The 20,422-nt window shown below is 35.9% G+C and overlaps 2 protein-coding genes across 2 annotated transcripts; both read right to left on the bottom strand.

Annotated features, from left to right (window-relative positions):
• Positions 1-1,526: 1,526 nt before the first annotated feature.
• Positions 1,527-3,229, bottom strand: LOC149019180 (polygalacturonase-like). The gene is made up of 4 exons (XM_089154493.1): positions 2,711-3,229; positions 2,306-2,595; positions 1,959-2,187; positions 1,527-1,858 (listed from the first exon to the last, which is right to left on the bottom strand). The coding sequence occupies exons 1-4, from the start codon at positions 3,164-3,166 to the stop codon at positions 1,637-1,639; spliced, it is 1,197 nt and encodes a 398-aa protein (XP_089010619.1). The 5' UTR covers positions 3,167-3,229; the 3' UTR covers positions 1,527-1,636.
• A 12,303-nt stretch (positions 3,230-15,532) lies between these two features.
• Positions 15,533-17,320, bottom strand: LOC149019179 (polygalacturonase-like). Its single transcript, XM_089154492.1, has 4 exons — positions 16,808-17,320; positions 16,399-16,688; positions 16,060-16,288; positions 15,533-15,962 (listed from the first exon to the last, which is right to left on the bottom strand). The coding sequence occupies exons 1-4, from the start codon at positions 17,261-17,263 to the stop codon at positions 15,741-15,743; spliced, it is 1,197 nt and encodes a 398-aa protein (XP_089010618.1). The 5' UTR covers positions 17,264-17,320; the 3' UTR covers positions 15,533-15,740.
• Between the last annotated feature and the right edge of the window lie 3,102 nt (positions 17,321-20,422).

Here is a 20,422-nt window from a genome sequence, read left to right as displayed (position 1 = left end):
TTCCCATCAAACACCTCCAAGTAACCGCCAAACAGTTTTCAAGGCGGTTACCTTGAACTAAGTTGTAATTATCAAGAATGTTTGGACCACATCATAATTATGAGAAGTTAAAATCCTTAATATTTATTTATTTATTTAAATAAATGAAATCTAGCAAGTCCTCGCTCAAGGACTCCACCACTAGCACTTGGCTCTCCTCCGCTACCACCAACAATAAGCTCTACCTACTGGAGAAGTGATCCCATATGATCATCATCTTCAATACTGAGACTAAAACCTAGGAACCCACTTTCAATCTCGTCTTGAGCACAAACCCACCTATTCTTGTAGTTCACTCAATCATCCGGTTCATTCCGAGAAAATGGAGAGCCGAGAGAGGTGTAACTCGGAGAGGGGAATCGAAAATTTCACTTCGAGAAGCTGGAGAGCAAAGAGGCATGGTGGTTGGAGACGACAAAGAGCAGCAAAGATGCTAAAGGTTTGCAGATAAATTTGGGGTATTTCAGTAATTTCGCATAAGGGAGTGTAATTTCGTGGATTGATAAATTTACACACTTAGGGTATTAATGTAATTTACTAAACCCAAAATGGCGGTAATATCGTCATTTTCATACTCATAGGGTATTTAGGTAATTTATAAATTAAATTTTAAATGGTTTAAATATAACTAAAGGCATTTTGGTCATTTTACACCTACAGTTAACTAAAAATGTAATTGTGGGTAACTTGTAATTTTGAGTGTGGGGTGCCGCATAATTTAGGAGGTAATAGCGGGTGGTCAAAAGTTTTACTCCCTTTATAGCAGTTCATGTAATTTACTCAAAAGAAAACAAAAGCAATAGACTAAAATGCAATGAGAGAATAAATTTTGTGTTATTACCAAAAAAAAAAGAGAATAAATTTTGTGAAACCTATGTAGTGAAACTATCATATACTATATTCTACCCAAAAAAAACTACAATATACAAGTACAAACTCTCATTTTGGTTACTTTTTCACGCCATAAAAATACATTTACTTAATAAGATCTTTTAAGAAAATGTTCATGTCCCACCGGGGCGTGCTATTTGAATTTCATCCAGAAAAGATCTTTTAAGAAAACTCTCTTAAGATTTACATTTCTTTTCCACAATTTGAAAATTTGCAAGGGATGAAGTAGTGACTCCACATGAATTTGGAAGGGAGGTAACAGTGAATTTTCCTTTTTATTCCTAATTTTGATCAGATTGCAGTCACTAATCAGTTCAAACCCTAATTAAACCCATAAGGGCAATTTTTCATCACCCATCGCTGACCAGATATTCCTTCAAGGTGAAACATGAAGTCAAACAACCTAGATAAAAACTTTATATTTTTTGGTAATGGCTAGACCATAAACTTGAAATGGAAGAAATAGTACCAACCAGTCTTGTCTCTTCCATTGCTAATCGAATTTTTTTTTTTATTTAATTATATAAAATGGTACAAGATTGCTTCTTGAAGTTGCTAACTTACTGAAGACATGACAAAGAATACAATTTCCCTGGTTTAACATAAATTCTGGTTCCATAGAGAAAGAATTGAATTTACAAAGAAACGACTAAAAATATATTTTTTTTTTTAATTTGCAAGAACTATATATTATATATGTCAATTCTTATCTAAGACAACTTGGTGGGTTGACTACACCAACAGCGTTACCATGTATAATCTTGCAAAATGATTGTGCAGCTTGATCATTGTATGTGAGCTTTATATTTTGCAAACCAATTCCTTTGCATGGTGTGGTTGCACTGCAGTTGAAGAACACGGCCACTGGAGTTGCAGATGTCCCAACTATGTTTGTGTATGTGACTCCACTTATTTGTATTCCTGAGTTCTGTAGAATTAATAAATATTAATACAAGTAAGTATTGATGATCAGCCAACTACTTCTTTTTAAAAATATAGTAATATTGTTGTATTTTTATATTACTTACCTGATTAGGACAACCTGTGCTGTGAGGGCAATAGTTTTGATCAATAACAATTGGGTTTTGGACGTTTTTCATCACAATTTGCTTAAAAATCACTCCTTTCACAAATCCATTGCTAGGCCTTCCCCAGGCTTTGATCCTTACTCCATTTTGAGTTCCATTGAACACTACACTCTTCACGATCACATTTTCCACTGTTTCTTCTTCTTGTCCTGAACCCAAACTTCCAATGCTGCAGCATATTACATACTCCTTTACATTAGTATACGTACATAAACAAATGTATTGCCAACATTAAAATAAGTTAAGAAATTTAATTAATTATCAATAATTTATTAATTTATCCTCACCTTATACCATGTCCGGGGCCACATGAAATACGTTGGATTGTCATATTACGTGTGCCCGGTCCAATAGAAATGCAATCATCTCCGGTTTTGATACCGGTATTGAATACACGAACATTTGTTGATTCTTGAACATGTATACCATCTGTGTTTGGACTATCACCCGGGGCAATGATGCTCACTCCTTGTATTAATACATTTTCAGATGAATATACGACCATGTGAAAGAGTTTTGCATTGATCGATTTCACGTTTTGTACTAATATGTTTTTCGAGCTATAGAAAGAAAGTGACTGCAAAAGCAAAATCCAAATGCAACTATGTCAAAAATGATACAATGATGAATCACTTTCAACTAATTGTGAAATCTTTATTTTAACTAAAGCACGAGGGGACATAAATACATACCGCTGCACCAGTGGGACAATTCTTATTCCCAGAAGCCTTGCATGCCCACAAGCTGGTGCCTCTGCCATCAAGATATCCATTTCCAATGATGGACACCCCGTCCACAGCGTAGAACATAATCCAATTTTGAGAACTAGCCATTTTCTTGTAGTCAGGAGCAACCAGGGTTCCATCTATACGAAATGTAATCTTCGAGTTCTTGCATGGTCCTTGGAACTCAATTGGACTGAGCAAGAACCGGCCCTTACGGGGTATGTTTATGGTTGAAGCCTCTGATGATTCACAAGCAGTTGCCCAAGCTGATAATAGAGCCTTGTTCACATCTGTTTTGCCATCACCTATTGCCCCAGAATCAGTGATGACATTGATATCAACAGCAGTTGTCAATGGTAATAATAAAAGGATAGCAGGGATTATGAGCAATGGAAGTAGAAGGGAGAATCCAAATCTTGCCATGTTAGACTTGAAGCTTCTCTGTGAGATTTGAGTAGATTTGGAACTAGCTAAGAACTTGGAAGGGTTTGTTTGGATAATTTTTGTTTGGTTAGTGGAAGTTTCCTTGGGTTCCATTTTATAGTGGGGGCAAACTGTAGTTGTTAGGGACTTTGCAAGGGTGGCTAGAAGAGGAAGCAAAACAGCGCCCAAATGGATAAGAAAGAAAGTTTGTTGTTAGGGTTATATTCCATGTATTTGAATTGTGGAAGGATTTCTAAAGGCACCGCCGTTAACTTGAAGAAGAAATTTTGAGCTGAAATACATCCATTCCAAACAATTCTTTAAACGCAAGTAACAGTGTAACCCCAGTATTCTGTGTTATAAGGTTCTAACTGTCATTTACGATAGATTTCATCCCCCAAAATTGTTAAAAGTTGACTCCAAATAAAAGATTCCATGGCAGAAAACGGCCACTCGTATGCTTTGGGTGTACGAATGTTTCAGAAAACGGCCACCCGAATGCTTTCGAGTTGTGCCTGAGTAATTTTGACAATAACCCAAGATTTACCAACCTGATTTTCAGCTGTGAACGCCGATATATCAATCTGTTAAGACTAGATTTTGATGAATATTGGTGTGACTATTATTGATAATTGATGCATATAGATATCAGAACAGAAGCTTGACGTTCTCCCAAGAAAAATAACCTACTTAGAATAGAAAATTATGTTGACAAAAAAATCTACCTAAATAGAAAATTATAATAAATAATCTACCTAAAATACAAGATATATAGATACACTTATATTAAAATAATTGCCTAATATTGAAGATCTGCAAAATAACGGATTGCATCGCTTCTTGGTCATTTTCATAGGCAACTTCATTACCATCTCCCTCGATTAAATTGATTCGATTTTCTATCTTTTTAATAGGACAAGAAAATAACAAATGACCCATATCCCCACATCGATAATACACATTAGAATTTTCTTTACCCTTATTTTGGTCTTTGATCATGGGTTTTGGTTTTTCATTACTTCTAGGCCTTGAATAGTCATTTGCAATAATTTTATCTCTTAGTAGTATTGGGAGCCCTTTCAAACTGTCTAGGGGCCTGTTTGGTTACTTGAGTCTCGTAGATTTCAAAAATTTAGAGATTTCAAATCTCTGAGACTTCAAATCTCTAGAGTCATGGTTCAGTAAAATTAACTGTTTGGTTAGTTTGAATTTTTTGAATGAAATTTCTAGATTTATCCTAAAAAAATATTTATTGAATTATGGTTCAAATCTTTAACGCTTTGATAGTATGAGTGAAATCTCTGGATTTCACCTCATACCCATAAATCTACAGATTCACGTTTTTAGTGTAAAAATGTGAATCTCTAGATTTCATGAATCTAAGGATTCACACAACCGAACAGGTAAAAATCTCTCATTTGAGAATCCAGAGATTTGAAATCTCTGGATTCGCTTAACCAAACAGGCCCTAGAACAATTTCTCTTCAATTTTTCTTCCGCTTTGATGGCCAATTGCGAACTTCATAAAGGGTGTTCAAATGGTATAAAGCAATCTCATCTTGAATAGAAAGCTTTAAACCCCTAACATATCTAGCCACCAATTGGTTATCGTTTTCGTGTAAATTAAGACGACATAAATATTTAAAAAAATTCTTCGGTATAGTCATTCACAATTTGATCATTTTATTGCCGAAGACAGTGGAATTTTTTATATAAAGTTTGAGAGAAATCAAGAGGGAGAAATTTTTCATCTAATCTTTCTATCATATCCTCCCGATTGTTAATTAGGCGAAGTCCTCTCCTTTCTGGACTTTGTTGAAATTGTCGCCACCAAATCAAAGCATGACCTTTAAGTTTTGTGGCTATAAAATCAACATTTTTCTCTTCCAATAATTCTTTCCATTTAAAAAAAGTGTCAATAAAAACAATCCAATCAACATAGAGTTCAGGATCGAGTTTAAAATCAAATCATTATGCTTTTATCGGATTGCTCCATGGCTCGTGCTAATCGCTTATTTGCCCAAAGTCTTTATGGATGCGCTTGTTGGAATTGAATATATGTAGAACTTGAAGAACCATCACGATCCTCACTTCGGCACTTCCCCTGAATGTGAAAAGTATGGTCCACATCTATTGTAGAAGTAGTTTGATAAGTGTTAGAAGCTATTGTAGGAAGTCAGGGCAAAACCACTTCCATCATTTTTTGGAGGTTTTGATTTGCTTTGTTCAATTGATTCACCTCATCTTGTAATGCAATTTCTTGCATTGTTGACATACGAACATTCGCCCTTCTTGGCATGATGCTTCTAAATCGAACCTTGCTTTTACGCCAATTGATGCAGTCAATGGATCCAATATTAAAAGATAACGCAAATGATGATCTTCACTGTTAACCTTGAATGATAATACAAGGAAATAGAAAAACTTGAGGACTTTCTCAACCCAAGGTGGAGAGTCACTAGATTGAGGATTCACTCAACTCTTTAACACAAGTGTGTGCAAATAAAATTTATGTTCCAAAGTATTCTTGAGAGAGAGAGGTATGGTTGCAGCAAGGTTGACAGTAGCAGCTGCATGGAGGTTTTGTTGCATGAAAGGCTGTAAAGCATGAAATAATGAAAATGTAAATTTCTCAAAGAAACTTGCGGATCTAAATCTGGCATAAACGTACACAATCCAAATTCCTGCCGCGGCATTCTGGTATCATTTCTGATTGATAAAGCTGGTGGCATATCATTCGTATGAAATATCTTGTGATAAATTCCATTAGTTTCATCATTTATGGTTGGAAACAGGTTCTTACAGGGTCAATGCCCAAAGAAATTCAACACATGAAGTCCTTGTTAAATGATTATTCCTGCGACAGACCATTGGGTAGTCTTTTTCAGGATTTCAAACCTTGGCGTGGCATTAGTTCAATGCATTAAAAACACCAAAATAAAGAAATTAAATGAATCAAACACTTTATTGACCCAATCTAGTACTCATAGACTAAATTGAGCCTCATTAGATACATAACACACTCTTTTAAAAATGGGAAAAAAGCATGGTTCGACGGAATCGACCGCTGACACATTTCATCATCAACATAAAAAAAGCCATCAAGTATTAAGTTTCTTGAGGAAGATTGCGCAAGGAGAGAAGGAGGCTGGATCTTCTACATCCAGCTTCTTCTATATAACGGTAAATCAAGAATGCAGGAAGGCATTAACTTCTACACCTACAAAAGAAGAATTATTCTTAACTTCATTCAATTTTCCTTCTCTGGAAGGGTTCATGTGGTATGGAATCCGATTTACTTTTTGAATGTGGCTTCCCATCCCTAGAGGCGGCCCACTCTCATTTGTTTACTTACTCACGGTGTAAACTGGTCTAGCGAGTAAGGTGGTTAAACTAGAAAGTGGAGATTCTGTGACAACAGGCATCTATCTATCTTACATCTTATTTCTATTTAGAAGAATAGAAAATTCCATAAAATCCATGGAAAGTGAGGTTAAAATTATAAATATACATTCTTTTTTGAAAATCTATTTTATCTTTTTTCTCACCCTCAAACCCTAAAAAGATCTCAATACCAAAAACGAGCTTATTCTGCAATATTTGAATTAGGGTATATTTTGTGGATTTTTATTTGCGATTGTCAATGGTCGGGATTTGGCCAAATAAATCGGACAATTGTAATAGAAAATGCAAGGGTATATGTGTAAATATAAAATTTTATTTTTACATTTAAAGGTTTAAGAAAAAGCATAAGAACTGTTCGATGATGGATGTTGTAGCTTGCAAGGAGGAGTTTCTGCAAATAGCTCTTACAGAATTAACTTGAAACCCACCAGATCGTGTTCAAGCACGTCGTGTGTTTACCACAGCAGTTTGACATAACAAACATTCGCTAACCCTTCCCCCTGGTAGTCTTTTTCGGAATTCAAACATTAGGGTGATATTAATTTTAATATTTAGTCTTTTTCAGAATTCAAACATTAGGGTGACATTAATTTTAATATTAAATGTTATATATATATATATATATATATATATATATATATATATATATATATATATATATATATATATATATATTTAAGAATGTTACGTACTTATCAATGCATCAAAAATACGAAACTAAATAATAAATGAGAAGGAGGTAGCTAAACGTTTCTAAATATCTACCATCAGATTTTGTAAACTAAATCTAAATCGTGGAACAATATTTTTAAATTTTCTCTTTATTTATGGGTTAGTTTTGTTAACTTTGGTTGTCATTTAAATGACATTAAATAAATAAAAAATAAAAACAACAGAGAGTTTAACGTTAAACTTCTACCACCGTCTCTTTGGAAAATATCAATGAATTTGTCGTTTTGGTTATTGAGTTTCTTCCATGTTTCCTGCGAAATCGTTGTGATGACTTCTAATATTTCTCCGTTCGCTGAATTTTACCGGTTCAAACTATTTGTTGTACTTCTACCACCGTCTCTTTGGAAAATATCAATGAATCTTGGGTTAATCATCAATGAATTTGTCGTTTTGGTTATTGAGTTTCTTCCATGTTTCCTGCGAAATCAGTCATCAAATTATTTTACTGGTTCAAACTATTTGTTGTGGAGGATTCAGTTTTCTTCTCTTCTAAAAAGCGATGATCTCTTCTGTTAACATCGGGTAGGGGTTGGTTTTTAAAATGTATGAAATCAAGAGAGAACTTCAACTCAAGCTTTCAAAACCCCATTAAATATGTTCAAACCAAATTAAAAACCTGAAACATGCCATCACCAAAGAACCCTAGAAAACCTCCTTTCCATGGGGGCGGAGGTTACTCGACTTTATCCAATTAGTTATAAAAAATAATAAATAAATAAAGATTTGGCCTGGTGAAATTACTCATAAGTAGTGGGAAAAATCTTAAACTTTAACGAACAGTTCAAACTTAATTCTATAGATTTAACGATAAGATCTCAACGAGAGCATAATTCTATAGATTTAACGATAAGATCTCAACGAGAGCAAAATCAATCTACACATCCGTTCAGCCACTAATGATTTTTTGTCACACATATTACATGGGCCCTTATAAGACTCATTTGAGGTCCCACTTCTAAATTATTTTATTCTATTAAATAATAGACCCACATATATTTTGTGGGGCCCACACATATTTGAAAAAAAAGGATAAATTATTAATAATGAAAAAAATTTCAACCAAATATAGGTAAAATTAAAGCAACAATATAGAAAAAATATATATACAAATGACTTCAACCCTAAAAAGTTAAATGCAAGTAGAAATTTTCTTTGATAAGAGATGTAGACAAATTTTTAGGTAAGATAGCAATGGCAATTAGTTACTTAGTAACTATAGACATTTTATTCACAATACAAAATCAAATAACAAAATTTGCAGAAGAAATAAAGAAACATATAACATAAAATTAAATAAAAAGAATAACAAAAATAGGAGAAAAAGAGAAACGATAAATAAATTAAGAAAGAGAAATGGTACCAAATTGTGGAGTAGATTTTTTTTTCCGCTTAAAGAAGGGAGAGAGAATAAATAGAAAGAAACGAGGAGAGAGGAGAGAGGAGATAAAAGAGAATAAATAAGAGAGGAGAGAGGAGATAAAAGAGAATTAATAGGGATTGAAGAATTAGTTTCTTATTATAAATGACATTTTGATTTTTGAATACCTAATAAGATGTTTTTTCAAAAATTTCCTATAGCACGTTTATAAACAGAAGAGAATAAATAGGAAGAAAAGATGAGAGAGAAAAGTAGGGAGAATAAATAGGGATTGAGGAATTAGTTTTAATTAAGAATGACATTTGTAACCATTATTTTACTTTTAAAAATGATTATCAATATTTGGGGGAGTAAATAGGGACATTTCACATATGGGAAGAGAAAAAAGTGAAAAAATCAAGGGAATTATGGGCATTTGTATAAAAATTTAAAAAATCCGAGGGGGCCATGGCCCCCCTCGGCTCCTCCATAGGTCCGCCCCTGTGTTCAGCTACAATTTAGTAATAATAAATTTAATCAAGCACTTTATGGACGGATTCACATTCTGTGCAAATTTGTTTTTTTTTTTTTTTTTTTGTCTGGGGTTCATCTAAGCCAACTTGCGCGCACCTCGATTAAGGGAGCTTTGTAAGGGACGAATCCAGTCCATGACTTCTCCATTGAGAAGTCTGTAATTTCTTTTCCAACAATTCCCTCATAAAATTGTGTCATGTGGCATTAAGTAATCCAAGGGTTTATCTTTGTTTAGCAACCAAACGGTTGTAAAACGCCATTTGAATTCTTTCAAATTTTGCAAACTCGAATTCCAAATTTTTGACCGGATCTCGATATCTATTGTACTATTCCTAACGGATTGAGTTAGAACCCAATTAGAAAGTGAATCTAACGGATCCTCATTCACAAACTTAAGCCTCAAGGGAATGATCATCTAAACAAAACCCTAAACTTAAGCCTCAAGGGAAGAGGAGAGACGAGATGTTTGTTGTAGATCCTTACAAATCCATATTACAAAAGGGAACAATCATCCACAAGGTAACGATCATCGATCCTTAGCCTTAACCTCTCATCTTCCTTCTCCTCTAGGTATCCACCAATGGCTTCTTCAGCAAACCCATCTATCCAAGATCCTATGCCTATCACCTTGAAACTCACCTCTGATAATTTTCTTCTTTGGAAAACCCAATTATTTCCCATTCTCCGTAGCCAGGAACTTGTTGGATTTATTCAAGGTAGCACCGTCTGTCCACCAGAAACCATCATTCCACCAGAATCCACCGATGCAATACCTAATCCTGCTCACGCTGAATGGAGTCGCAAAGATCAACTTGTCATGAGTTTGATCATATCTAGCCTCTCTCCAGAAATTCTCCCTTATGTGGTTGGTCTAGATTCGGCTGCTGAATTGTGGGATGCTCTCCAGACAGCCTTCGGTACTCTCTCTTATGCAAGTGTTCTAAAGTTGCATATGCGACTTCAAGATACATCCAAGGAAGGAAAATCACTTTTAGAATACCTTCGTGAAGTCAAAATTATTTGTGATCAACTTGTGGCTGCCGGAAAACCAGTTGGAGATACTGAACTCAATGCTATTGTTTTCCGAAATCTGGGAAAAGATTATCAAGATATTGTTGCTGCATTAGCCTCAAAAAATGAACCACAAAGTTTCCTATCTCTTAGTCGTGCCTTACTCATTCATGAACTCAAGTTAAAGACAGTCAGATTCTTTTCCCGGCAAACCTTACTCACTCTCAACATCAACCACAGCATCCACCAACAGTTAAAGAATGTTGCCGGCTTATTTGCAGATTCAACATGGTTTGGGCATGGGTTCCGTCGGGATTGGAGTAGGGTTTGGGATTGAGCTTGGGATTGGGCTTGGGCTTGGGTTTGTGGTCTTTTGCGTAGCCGCCTCTAAGTGCCAAGGTGCGAAATATCGTCCGGTTCCCCCGGTTTGCTACCCAACAAACCAATATCATCCGGTTTCGATTTACTACAGCCATGAGATAGATTCTCCTCTTAATTACATTTAGCCCATTACCATCTGAATCTTAAATAATTTGGATATAATTGGAAAGATTGTCCATTGATTCTAAAGATTTTAAAAGGAAAAATCAATAGGATGGTGGATGTTTCAATTTCAGTCTTAGAAGAAGAATATCCTCTGATTCAGCAATTTCTTTTTTCTGCTGCCGGCGGCTATCGTCTCCAGATCCCATGGCTCAACACCCTACAGTTGAAAATTACCGTATCATCCATGTATTCTGAATTGTGGGATTTAGGGTCTTTATGGTATCTCTTTTATTTGTTTGGCATTGTTACATCAAGAAATTCCCTGTGTGTCCCAAACGGGAAATCTGAACCAGTTTCAAAGCATTCGGTTCAAGATGATTGGTTAACATTCCTAATGACGGTAAACTTCCTAATATTGAATAATATCAGATAATATAAATTTTGTTACTTAGGTTTTGAATGAAGAGTGTAATCCATCCACGAGACAATAGCAGTGCTGAAACAAATCGGGAAACATTTCGGTTTGAAAACACAGACCACTTGAGAGAAGACAACACATCCATTACCAGCAATCAGCCATCCAATGTTGCATGAGAGGCATTGGTCCTTTAAATCAATAATACAAAAGGAAAATGTCACTAGGTGATGGTGCTTGGAGTGATAAAACAGTTTGAATGACCTTAGTAACAAAAATTAACATTGGAAAAGTAGATAGCAAGCCATCCAGTGATGCAGAACAAGGCTGCCAATCTCATTGCATGTTTCCATGAGCAAAGATAGCTTTAGTGAGAATGAAGAACACCAGCTTTAGGGTCACTAATAGACCTTCATTTACTGTTCATATCCCCTTTCCCCCCAATGCAGTCTACAATGAGTCATTTGTAACTGCACCAATCATCCCAACTGTCACTATGGATCCGAACATTCAGTAATGCAAATTGACCATCAGAAGAAGTTCAGTTGCAGCCTTGAAGAAACATAACTGAACCTTAGAGGGACCTATTTGTGCAGGAAGATGCATGAAAAGTAAGTATTTACAGGATGAGAGAACAATGTTTGTTGAATACCTCACAACAGAACTATACATGGTCACATACATTTCTTTGTTTGCACAATATAGCAACAAAGAAAGGAAAATGATGGCCCTTGTTCTGCATGAGTTTTGAGCCTTTCATGATTCTCTGAATGAACTCCAAATTGAATTTTACCAAAAAATAACTATACCAAAGAGAGCTTATAAAAGTCGTGATGATTAGCAATTTCCTGTGGTACTTATTGAAGAGCTTCTAATTCTCCAAGTACATGCACTCAAACTGCAAGGCCCAAAAATACACAAAGACACTCAAAAACCACTGAACCTAAGATAGACACAAGTTAGAATTTTTTTTTTTTTTTTTTTTTTTTTTTTGATGGCAGATTGAGTAGGAGCAGCCGACCTGCAAAACCTGGAGTTTAAGCTGCTTAACAATAAGACAAAAATCTTATTCAACACTCAAGTAGCAGTAGACTTCGGGCCAAAAAAAAGAAAACAAAAGCAGTTGACAAGAATGCAGTGAGAGTATTAGTTTTCTAAAACCTATGTAGTAAAACTATCATATACTATATTCTAAGCAAAAAAAAAATACCATATACAAGTACAAACTCACATTTTGGTTACTCTTTCACAGCATCAAAATACTTGTACTTAACCTCAAGAGTTGCATCTTTTAAGAAAACTCCTCTTAAGATTTACGTTTCTTCTTAATAATTTGAAAATTGCAAGGGATGAAGTAGTGACTCCGCATTAATTTGGGAGGGAGGTAACAGTGAGTTTTCCTTTTATTCCTAATTTTGATCCGATTGTAGTCACTAATCAATTTAAATTTTAACTCCTCCATCTGGCCAAGGAACACCACCGTGGCTCGAGTGGCAGGAGACATTGAAGCAGTTAACAAGGAGTTATTCGATACCTCTGATGCCCCCCCCCCCCATCTATTTCATTTCCCATTTCTCTTTCTGATCACTCATTAGTGTCTATTCTTTCTTCAATGGGCAGTTTTTCCACTAAATTAGCAACCCAAACCATGTTAAGATGAAGGTTCCCAACTCAGTGAATGAACTTTTGAAGTGGTGGGGAGTCTGTTGGAAACTTCCTATCCATCTGAAATTCAATGTATTCTTTTGGCGCTTACTGAATGCAGGTTTATCCCTTTGAGATACTTTATCCCGATGGACACTACAACATGAGGTATGTTTTCTTACCAAAAAAAGAAAAGTGAAAGTAAGGAGATAATAGTAATTTTGGCAAATATTGGTTTTGATCAAAGATTTCATTATTGCCAAAGGGGTGGTTAATTTTTTACTAAAGTAAAAATGTACTTAACATACCATCGAAGAATTATTCAGTCGGAAATGGCCAATACTTCTTGGTGAAGAGGTCATGGGAACGACACTCCCTATGATATATGTAATAGACCCCACCCCATAATATAAAGCTAATAATTCTACCCAAAAAAATAAAAAGTTATACTACTATATACAAGTACAGACTCACATTTTGGTTACTGTTTCACAATATCACAATAATTTTACTTTTTTTCGCTAAAAGGGTCATTTGTATTAAAAAGCGAAAAAACTCATACAAAAAACAAAAGGAGCCAACCATCAATCCCGCAACATCAGTTGCCCCTAAATACACCCAACCTCATAGGTTCCATTTCACATCAACATATAAAAGAAGTCAAAATCTGAAGCGCGGACGACCAGAAGCCTCTAGATCAAGTTCACTCAGTATCGCTGCTAGCCAGGGTGTATTAACATTTGAAGAACCCCGTCTCGCAGCCCAATTTGCCAAGTAGTCAGCCTGATTGATTTTTCTATAACAATGGGAAATTTTCCAAGGATGACTAGCAATAAAAAGATCAACACCTCTCCAGCGCTGCAAGAAACACCAGGGAATCTTCCTTTCTGAATCAAGACCACTACAGCCACTGAATCACATTCAATCCATACGCGTGGTATATCTAACTTTACTGCCCACTCTATAGCCTACATCAATGCCTCCATTTAAGCTTCAAAATTAGTTTTAATACCTAAAAAAGAGTTGAAATTAAAAAGAACAATTGATGACTCATCTCTAAACAAAACACCCACACCAGCCATACCAGAACTGCCCAGAGAACTGCCATCGGCATTTAGCATAACCCACCATGTTGAAAGAGATACCCAAAAAATTTCTTGAGGAGGAGTAGGGCTCTTAACAGAAATTTTCAGACCCATCGCCAGCGCTTGAGCGAACACTGCTGGAGATGCCTTTCTGCTACCAATTACATAATCATGATGACTGAGATCAAAGAAGATATGATATAATACCCAATTTTTAGAAGTAAGCACTCCTCATATCGATACTTATTACGAGCAAACCACAGATAATACAAAAGCAGGAAGCATCCATGAAACCACATAATAAGACTTTGCCTGTTGTCCCCACCATTTATAATTGTCTTAAAGAGTAGAGGTAGCTTAGAACTCATACCAAACCATCCACACAAAGACTCCCAACAGCTACGAGCAAAAGAGCACTGAATAAAAATATGAGTAATATCTTCAAAAGCCCCTAGACACATACCACAACGTGAAGCCAAGGAGATTCCTTTGGACATTACAATTGCATCAATCGGGAGCTTCCCCTGAAAGACCCACCAACAAAAAATCTGCTGCCTAGACAATAATTTCAAATTCCAAATCTTCTTCGCCCAATCCAAAACCGCCCCATTTTTCCTATGCATATCACAGGCTGATTTTATTGAGAACTCCCTTGAATAGTACCAATCCAGTGACAAATATCCTCGTGAACACCAGTAGGGAGATGGATAAGAATTACTAACTTCAGAACTTCTTTTAATCGAGGGGATTGGACCCTCATTAAACACTACTGCCAATCAAGAAAGTAGTCCACCACTTTAAGTTTCAATTTTTTTGCCAAAATAAGAGGAACCTCAAACTGAGCACAACCAGTAAAGTCTCCTAACCAGCAATCCTTTCAAAATGTTATTTTTTTCCCATCACCCACTATCCATCTCTCATGAGTAGCAACAAAATGCCAAACCTTTTTTAGCTCAAAAAGAATCGAAGAGTGAAGACTAGAATGCCGCAAATTACCTACAGTTAACTGAAAATGTAATTGTGGGTAACTTGTAATTTTGAGTGTGGGGTGCCGCATAATTTAGGAGGTAATAGCGGGTGATCAAAAGTTTTACTCCCTTTATAGCGGTTCGTGTAATTTACTCAAAAGAAAACAAAAGCAGTAGACTAAAATGCAGTGAGAGAATAAATTTTGTGAAACCTATGTAGTGAAAATATCATATACTATATTCTACCCAAAAAAAACTACAATATACAAGTACAAACTCTCATTTTGGTTACTCTTTCACACCATAAAAATACATTTACTTAATAAGATCTTTTAAGAAAATGTTCGTGTCCCACCGGGCGTGCTATTTGAATTTCATCCAAAAAAGATCTTTTAAGAAAACTCTCTCTTAAGATTTACATTTCTTTTCCACAATTTTAAAAATTGCAAGGGATGAAGTAGTGACTCCACATGAATTTGGAAGGGAGGTAACAGTGAATTTTCCTTTTTATTCCTAATTTTGATCAGATTGCAGTCACTAATCAGTTCAAACCCTAATTAAACCCATAATGGCAATTTTTCATCACCCATCGCTGAGCAGATATTCCTTCAAGGTGAAACATGAAGTCAAACAACCTAGATAAAAACTTTATATTTTTTGGTAATGGCTAGACCATAAACTTGAAATGGAAGAAATAGTACCAACCAGTCTTGTCTCTTCCATGGCTAATCGATTTTATTTTTTTATTTAATTATATAAAATGGTACAAGATTGCTTCTTGAAGTTACTAACTTGCTGAAGACATGACAAAGAATACAATTTCCCTGGTTTAACATAAATTCTGGTTCCATAGAGAAAGAATTGAATTTACAAAGAAACGACTAAAAATTTTTATTTTTTTTAATTTACAAGAACTATATATTATATATGTCAATTCTTATCTAAGACAACTTGGTGGGTTGACTACACCAGCAGCGTTACCATGTATATTCTTGCAAAATGATTGTGCAGCTTGATCATTGTATGTGAGCTTTATATTTTGCAAACCAATTCCTTTGCATGGTGTGGTTGCACTGCAGTTGAAGAACACGGCCACTGGAGTTGCAGATGTCCCAACTATGTTTGTGTATGTGACTCCACTTATTTGTATTCCTGAGTTCTGTAGAATAAATATTAATACAAGTAAGTATTGATGATCAGCCCAACTACTTCTTTTAAAAAATATAGTAATATAGTTGTATTTATATATTACTCACCTGATTAGGACAACCTGTGCTGTGAGGGCAATAGTTTTGATCAATAACAATTGGGTTTTGGACGTTTTTCATCACAATTTGCTTAAAAATCACTCCTTTCACAAATCCATTGCTAGGCCTTCCCCAGGCTTTGATCCTTACTCCATTTTGAGTTCCATTGAACACTACACTCTTCACGATCACATTTTGCACTGTTTCTTCTTCTTTTCCTGAACCCAAACTTCCAATGCTGCAGCATATTACATACTCCTTTATATTAGTATACATAAACAAATGTATTGCCAACATTAAAATAAGTTAAGAAATTTAATTATCAAAAATTCATTAATTTATCCTCACCTTATACCATGTCCGGGGCCACATGAAATACGTTGGATTGTCATATTTCGTGTGCCCGATCCAATAGAAATGCAATCATCTCCGGTTTTGATACCGGTATTGAATACACGAACATTTGTTGATTCTTGAACATGTATACCATCTGTGTTTGGACTATCACCTGGAGCAATGATGCTCACTCCTTGTATTAATACATTTTCAGATGAATATACAACCATGTGAAAGAGTTTCGCATTGATCGATTTCACGTTTTGTACTAATATGTTTTTCGAGCTATAGAAAGAAAGTGACTGCAAAAGCAAAATCCAAATGCAACTATGTCAAAAATGATACAATGATGAATCACTTTCAACTAATTCTGAAAGCTGTATTTTAACTAAAGCATGCACCAGGGGACATATGTACATACCGCTGCACCGGTGGGACAATTCTTATTCCCGGAAGCCTTGCATGCCCACAAGCTGGTGCCTCTGCCATCAAGATATCCATTTCCAATGATGGACACCCCGTCCACAGCGTAGAACATAATCCAATTTTGAGAACTAGCCATTTTCTTGTAATCAGGAGCAACCAGGGTTCCATCTATACGAAATGTAATCTTCGAGTTCTTGCATGGTCCTTGGAACTCAATTGGACTAAGCAAGAACCGGCCCTTACGGGGTATGTTTATGGTTGAAGCCTCTGATGATTCACAAGCAGTTGCCCAAGCTGATAATAGAGCCTTGTTCACATCTGTTTTGCCATCACCTATTGCCCCAGAATCAGTGATGACGTTGATATCAACAGCATTTGTCAATGGTAAGAATAAAAGGATAGCAGGGATTATGAGCAATAGAAGAAGAAGGGAGAATCCAAATCTTGCCATGTTAGACTTGAAGCTTCTCTGTGAGATTAATTGAGTAGATTTGGAACTAAGAACTTAGAAGGGTTTGTTTGAATGTATTTGGTAAGTGGAAGTTGGGTTCAATTTTTATAGTGGGAGCAAACTGTTGTTGTTGGGGACTTGGCAAGGGTGGCTAGAAGAGGAAGCAAAACAGCGCCCAAATGGATTAGAAAGAAAGTCTGTTGTTAGGGTTATATTCCATGTATTTGAACTCTGGAAGGATTTCTAAAGGCACCGCCGTTAACTTGAAGAAGAAATTTTGTGCTGAAATACATTCATTCCAAACAAATCTTTAAACGCAAGTAACAGTGTAACCCTAGTATTCTGTTTTATTGATTCTAATTATCATTTGTAAAATATATATCTGCTCTAAAATTGTTAATAAAGTTGACTCCCAATAAAGAATTCCTTGGCAAAAAACTGCTGTACGAATGCTTCAGAAAACGATTACTCGTTTGTCAGTTTTAGATCTTAAAAACTATTGGAGTTTATTGAGTACTGATTGAGTTTGTTTAATAAAAAATAGTATTTGATTTTTATAATTGATTTATCTTTGAATTAGTTTTTTTATTTGCACAGCCCAAGTGTATTGGACTTCTTTGTTATCTCTATGATTCTACTCCTTTGAGTTTCTTTCACTTCGTTCAATTTAAACATCCGAATTTTTTACACAATTTCTTCGTAAAGTTATGCTTCCACCACAAGTGATGAATAACAGCATCAAAAACCAATTTGCGGAGTACATGAAGAGTTGTATTCTCCATGTCAACTACCTGAACTTCCTTAAACAAACTGAAATGTGAATGGGTCCTCTGCATCTGTTTCATCCTCTACTTCTTGGTTATGTGGATACAGATCCTTTACTTGGTTATGTACGTTCAACATGTCTGGCTCTGCCACCTCAATAATGTGCCAGTTTATCAATGAGCCTCTTGAAAACTGGATCAGCATAATATAGGTGACGCGCACAAAACTATAAGATATAAAGTAAAGTACGTAGTTCCACTAGGTGGTTATCAGAGCTATGCTCACCCACTTTCCATCATGCCATGAATGAATCCAAAAGAAAAAATCTCACGAAGTTGAGGAGTCAGGTCCGTCTTTAGAGGAGTGGCAACCTCGTTACCTCTAATGAGGGCCAAGTGGGATGGGTGTGTGTGCGGGCGCACAGGCCAGGGGTGGCGGGGGGGGGGGGGTGCACGGCCAGGGTGTGGTGGGTTAGGGACCGTGTGCAAGGCCAAGGGAGCTAGTTGCTCGTGGTGTGTGCGCGTGGGTGCACCTGTGCAAGGCTATGGTGTTCTCACAGACTTCTCGTCAAGCGTCTATGTATGAGGTGCTAGTTGCTTGGGATTTTGCTTGGGAGCAGTTCGTGAATGCAGGGCACTGTGTGAGTTCGTTTGTGACTGTAGGCCATGAATGACCCAGCCCCAGCGAGTGCAACTATAGGCCACGACCAGCTCAGTGGGAATGTGTATAAGTGTGAGTGCGCGCGTGTTTCAGTTCGGACAAAATCAAAGAGGAAGGCTATGAATTACCTTCTTTGCTTCGATGCAGATGAGTACAGGTGAGTGAGCACAATGGGCAACATGGCTTTGATGCAGGGGTAGACTAAAGTTAGTGAGGTGAGCGAGCTTGCTCGCACGGGTTGGGTTGGATATTAGGGTGGTCTGAAGAATGAAAATAGGATCACAAATAAAAGAGTAATCTAGACATTTTATCAACGTCAGGGATATTTTTGGAAATGAGGTTCATCCGGGCCAGCTTGCGCGCACCATAACGTTAGGGATATTTCGATCATATTGAAAAAATTGAATTCCAAGCATAGTACAACATATCGCCGAACAAATTTCGGCAGTTCGGCAGTAACCGAACGAACCCGAAATGGGCAGAAAATCGCCCAAGACCTATGTATCGTGAGAATCTTTATTTTTTGCGATATTTTGGCAATTTCTCACTATTTTTATGTGATTTCTCTCTCGATTCTATTACGAAATCTTCAATATCAATGGACAATCTTACCAATTCTATCCTAATGATTCAAGTCTCAAAAGACAATGTGTCAAATGTGGTTAGAGAGGAAAATCTACATAGAATAATTTCTTGAAATAATTCAAATTATGAAGACATTTTATGGCAAAATCTTTGAGATCAATGAGCTTACCGATTATATTTCAGTGATTTACGCCTCAAAAGTTAACGTGTCAAATGTGGTTAGAGAATAATATATACATGAAAGAATTTATGGAAACAATTTAAATTATGAAGGGATTCTGTAAGGGCCTGTTTGGTTACGTGAGTCTGGAGATTTCAAATATCTAGAGATTTCAAATATATAGATTTCAAATCTATGTAATCATAATTTATAAAATTAAATGTTTGGTTGTGTAATGAAATTTGTGGATTCATCCTAAAAATTTATTTGATCGACATGATTTTTGTGAATGTGCAAATGAGCTTTTTTGAAATCTCTGAATTTCACCCCTTACCCATAAATCTACAGATTCACATTTTTAGTGTAAAAAAGTGAATCTCTAGATTTCATGAATCTAGAGATTTTTACAACCAAGCAACATGTTAAATGTGACTATGAAAGAAAATCTACATGGACGAATTTATATAAAATAATTCAAATTTACCAAATATTTGCATCAAATTAGGGTAAACACCAAGTTTGAGCCCAAAATGACCAAAAATACCCCCTAAATGAGGGGTCGAAATCTGTTTGAACAAATGCCAAATCTCACCGAAACTTTGGCGAACTTTCGTTCCTTGATTCCAAGTATTTCCAACCGTCAATTGGAAACAGTTCTCAACGGTGACTTAACACATTGCATCTATTTTAAAATTTTGCACAGTTGGAGAGGTGTCCTGAGATTAATTGCAAAACGAAGGGAGTGTATAGAAAACTTTATTTTAAGCAAATTGCATTGGCACTCCAAAATGGAAGCCTTAAAACAGTGACAGTCTAACTCTCCATTTTATGCTTGAAAAACAAAGACACCTCAAAATTAGATTTTCATTTTACACATTATGAAACTTTATCATGTCCATTTCTCATCAGCCATTTCCCTCTGGATGAAGTACACTAGACATATGTCTACCAATCACTCCAAAGGTTGAGGTAATATTTTATATTTACAA

Source organism: Hakea prostrata, chromosome 4, assembly GCF_041222555.1.
Source record: "Hakea prostrata isolate BN-2017 chromosome 4, UWA_Hpros_2, whole genome shotgun sequence".
Lineage (NCBI taxonomy): Eukaryota > Viridiplantae > Streptophyta > Magnoliopsida > Proteales > Proteaceae > Hakea > Hakea prostrata.
The sequence above is the reverse complement of the archived record's forward strand: the minus strand, read 5'-3'. Positions and strand labels throughout refer to the sequence as shown.

Excerpts from the sequence above, each read along its gene's own strand:
- LOC149019179 (XM_089154492.1), bottom strand. The coding sequence starts at position 17,263 with ATGGCAAGATTTGGATTCTCCCTTCTTCTTCTATTGCTCATAATCCCT. Across the intron at positions 16,689-16,807 it reads ATTGTCCCACCGGTGCAGCG|TCACTTTCTTTCTATAGCTC; the intron begins GTATGTACATAT and ends TTGCTTTTGCAG. Across the intron at positions 16,289-16,398 it reads GGCCCCGGACATGGTATAAG|CATTGGAAGTTTGGGTTCAG; the intron begins GTGAGGATAAAT and ends AATATGCTGCAG.
- LOC149019180 (XM_089154493.1), bottom strand. The coding sequence starts at position 3,166 with ATGGCAAGATTTGGATTCTCCCTTCTACTTCCATTGCTCATAATCCCT. Across the intron at positions 2,596-2,710 it reads ATTGTCCCACTGGTGCAGCG|TCACTTTCTTTCTATAGCTC; the intron begins GTATGTATTTAT and ends TTGCTTTTGCAG. Across the intron at positions 1,859-1,958 it reads GCACAGGTTGTCCTAATCAG|AACTCAGGAATACAAATAAG; the intron begins GTAAGTAATATA and ends TTAATTCTACAG.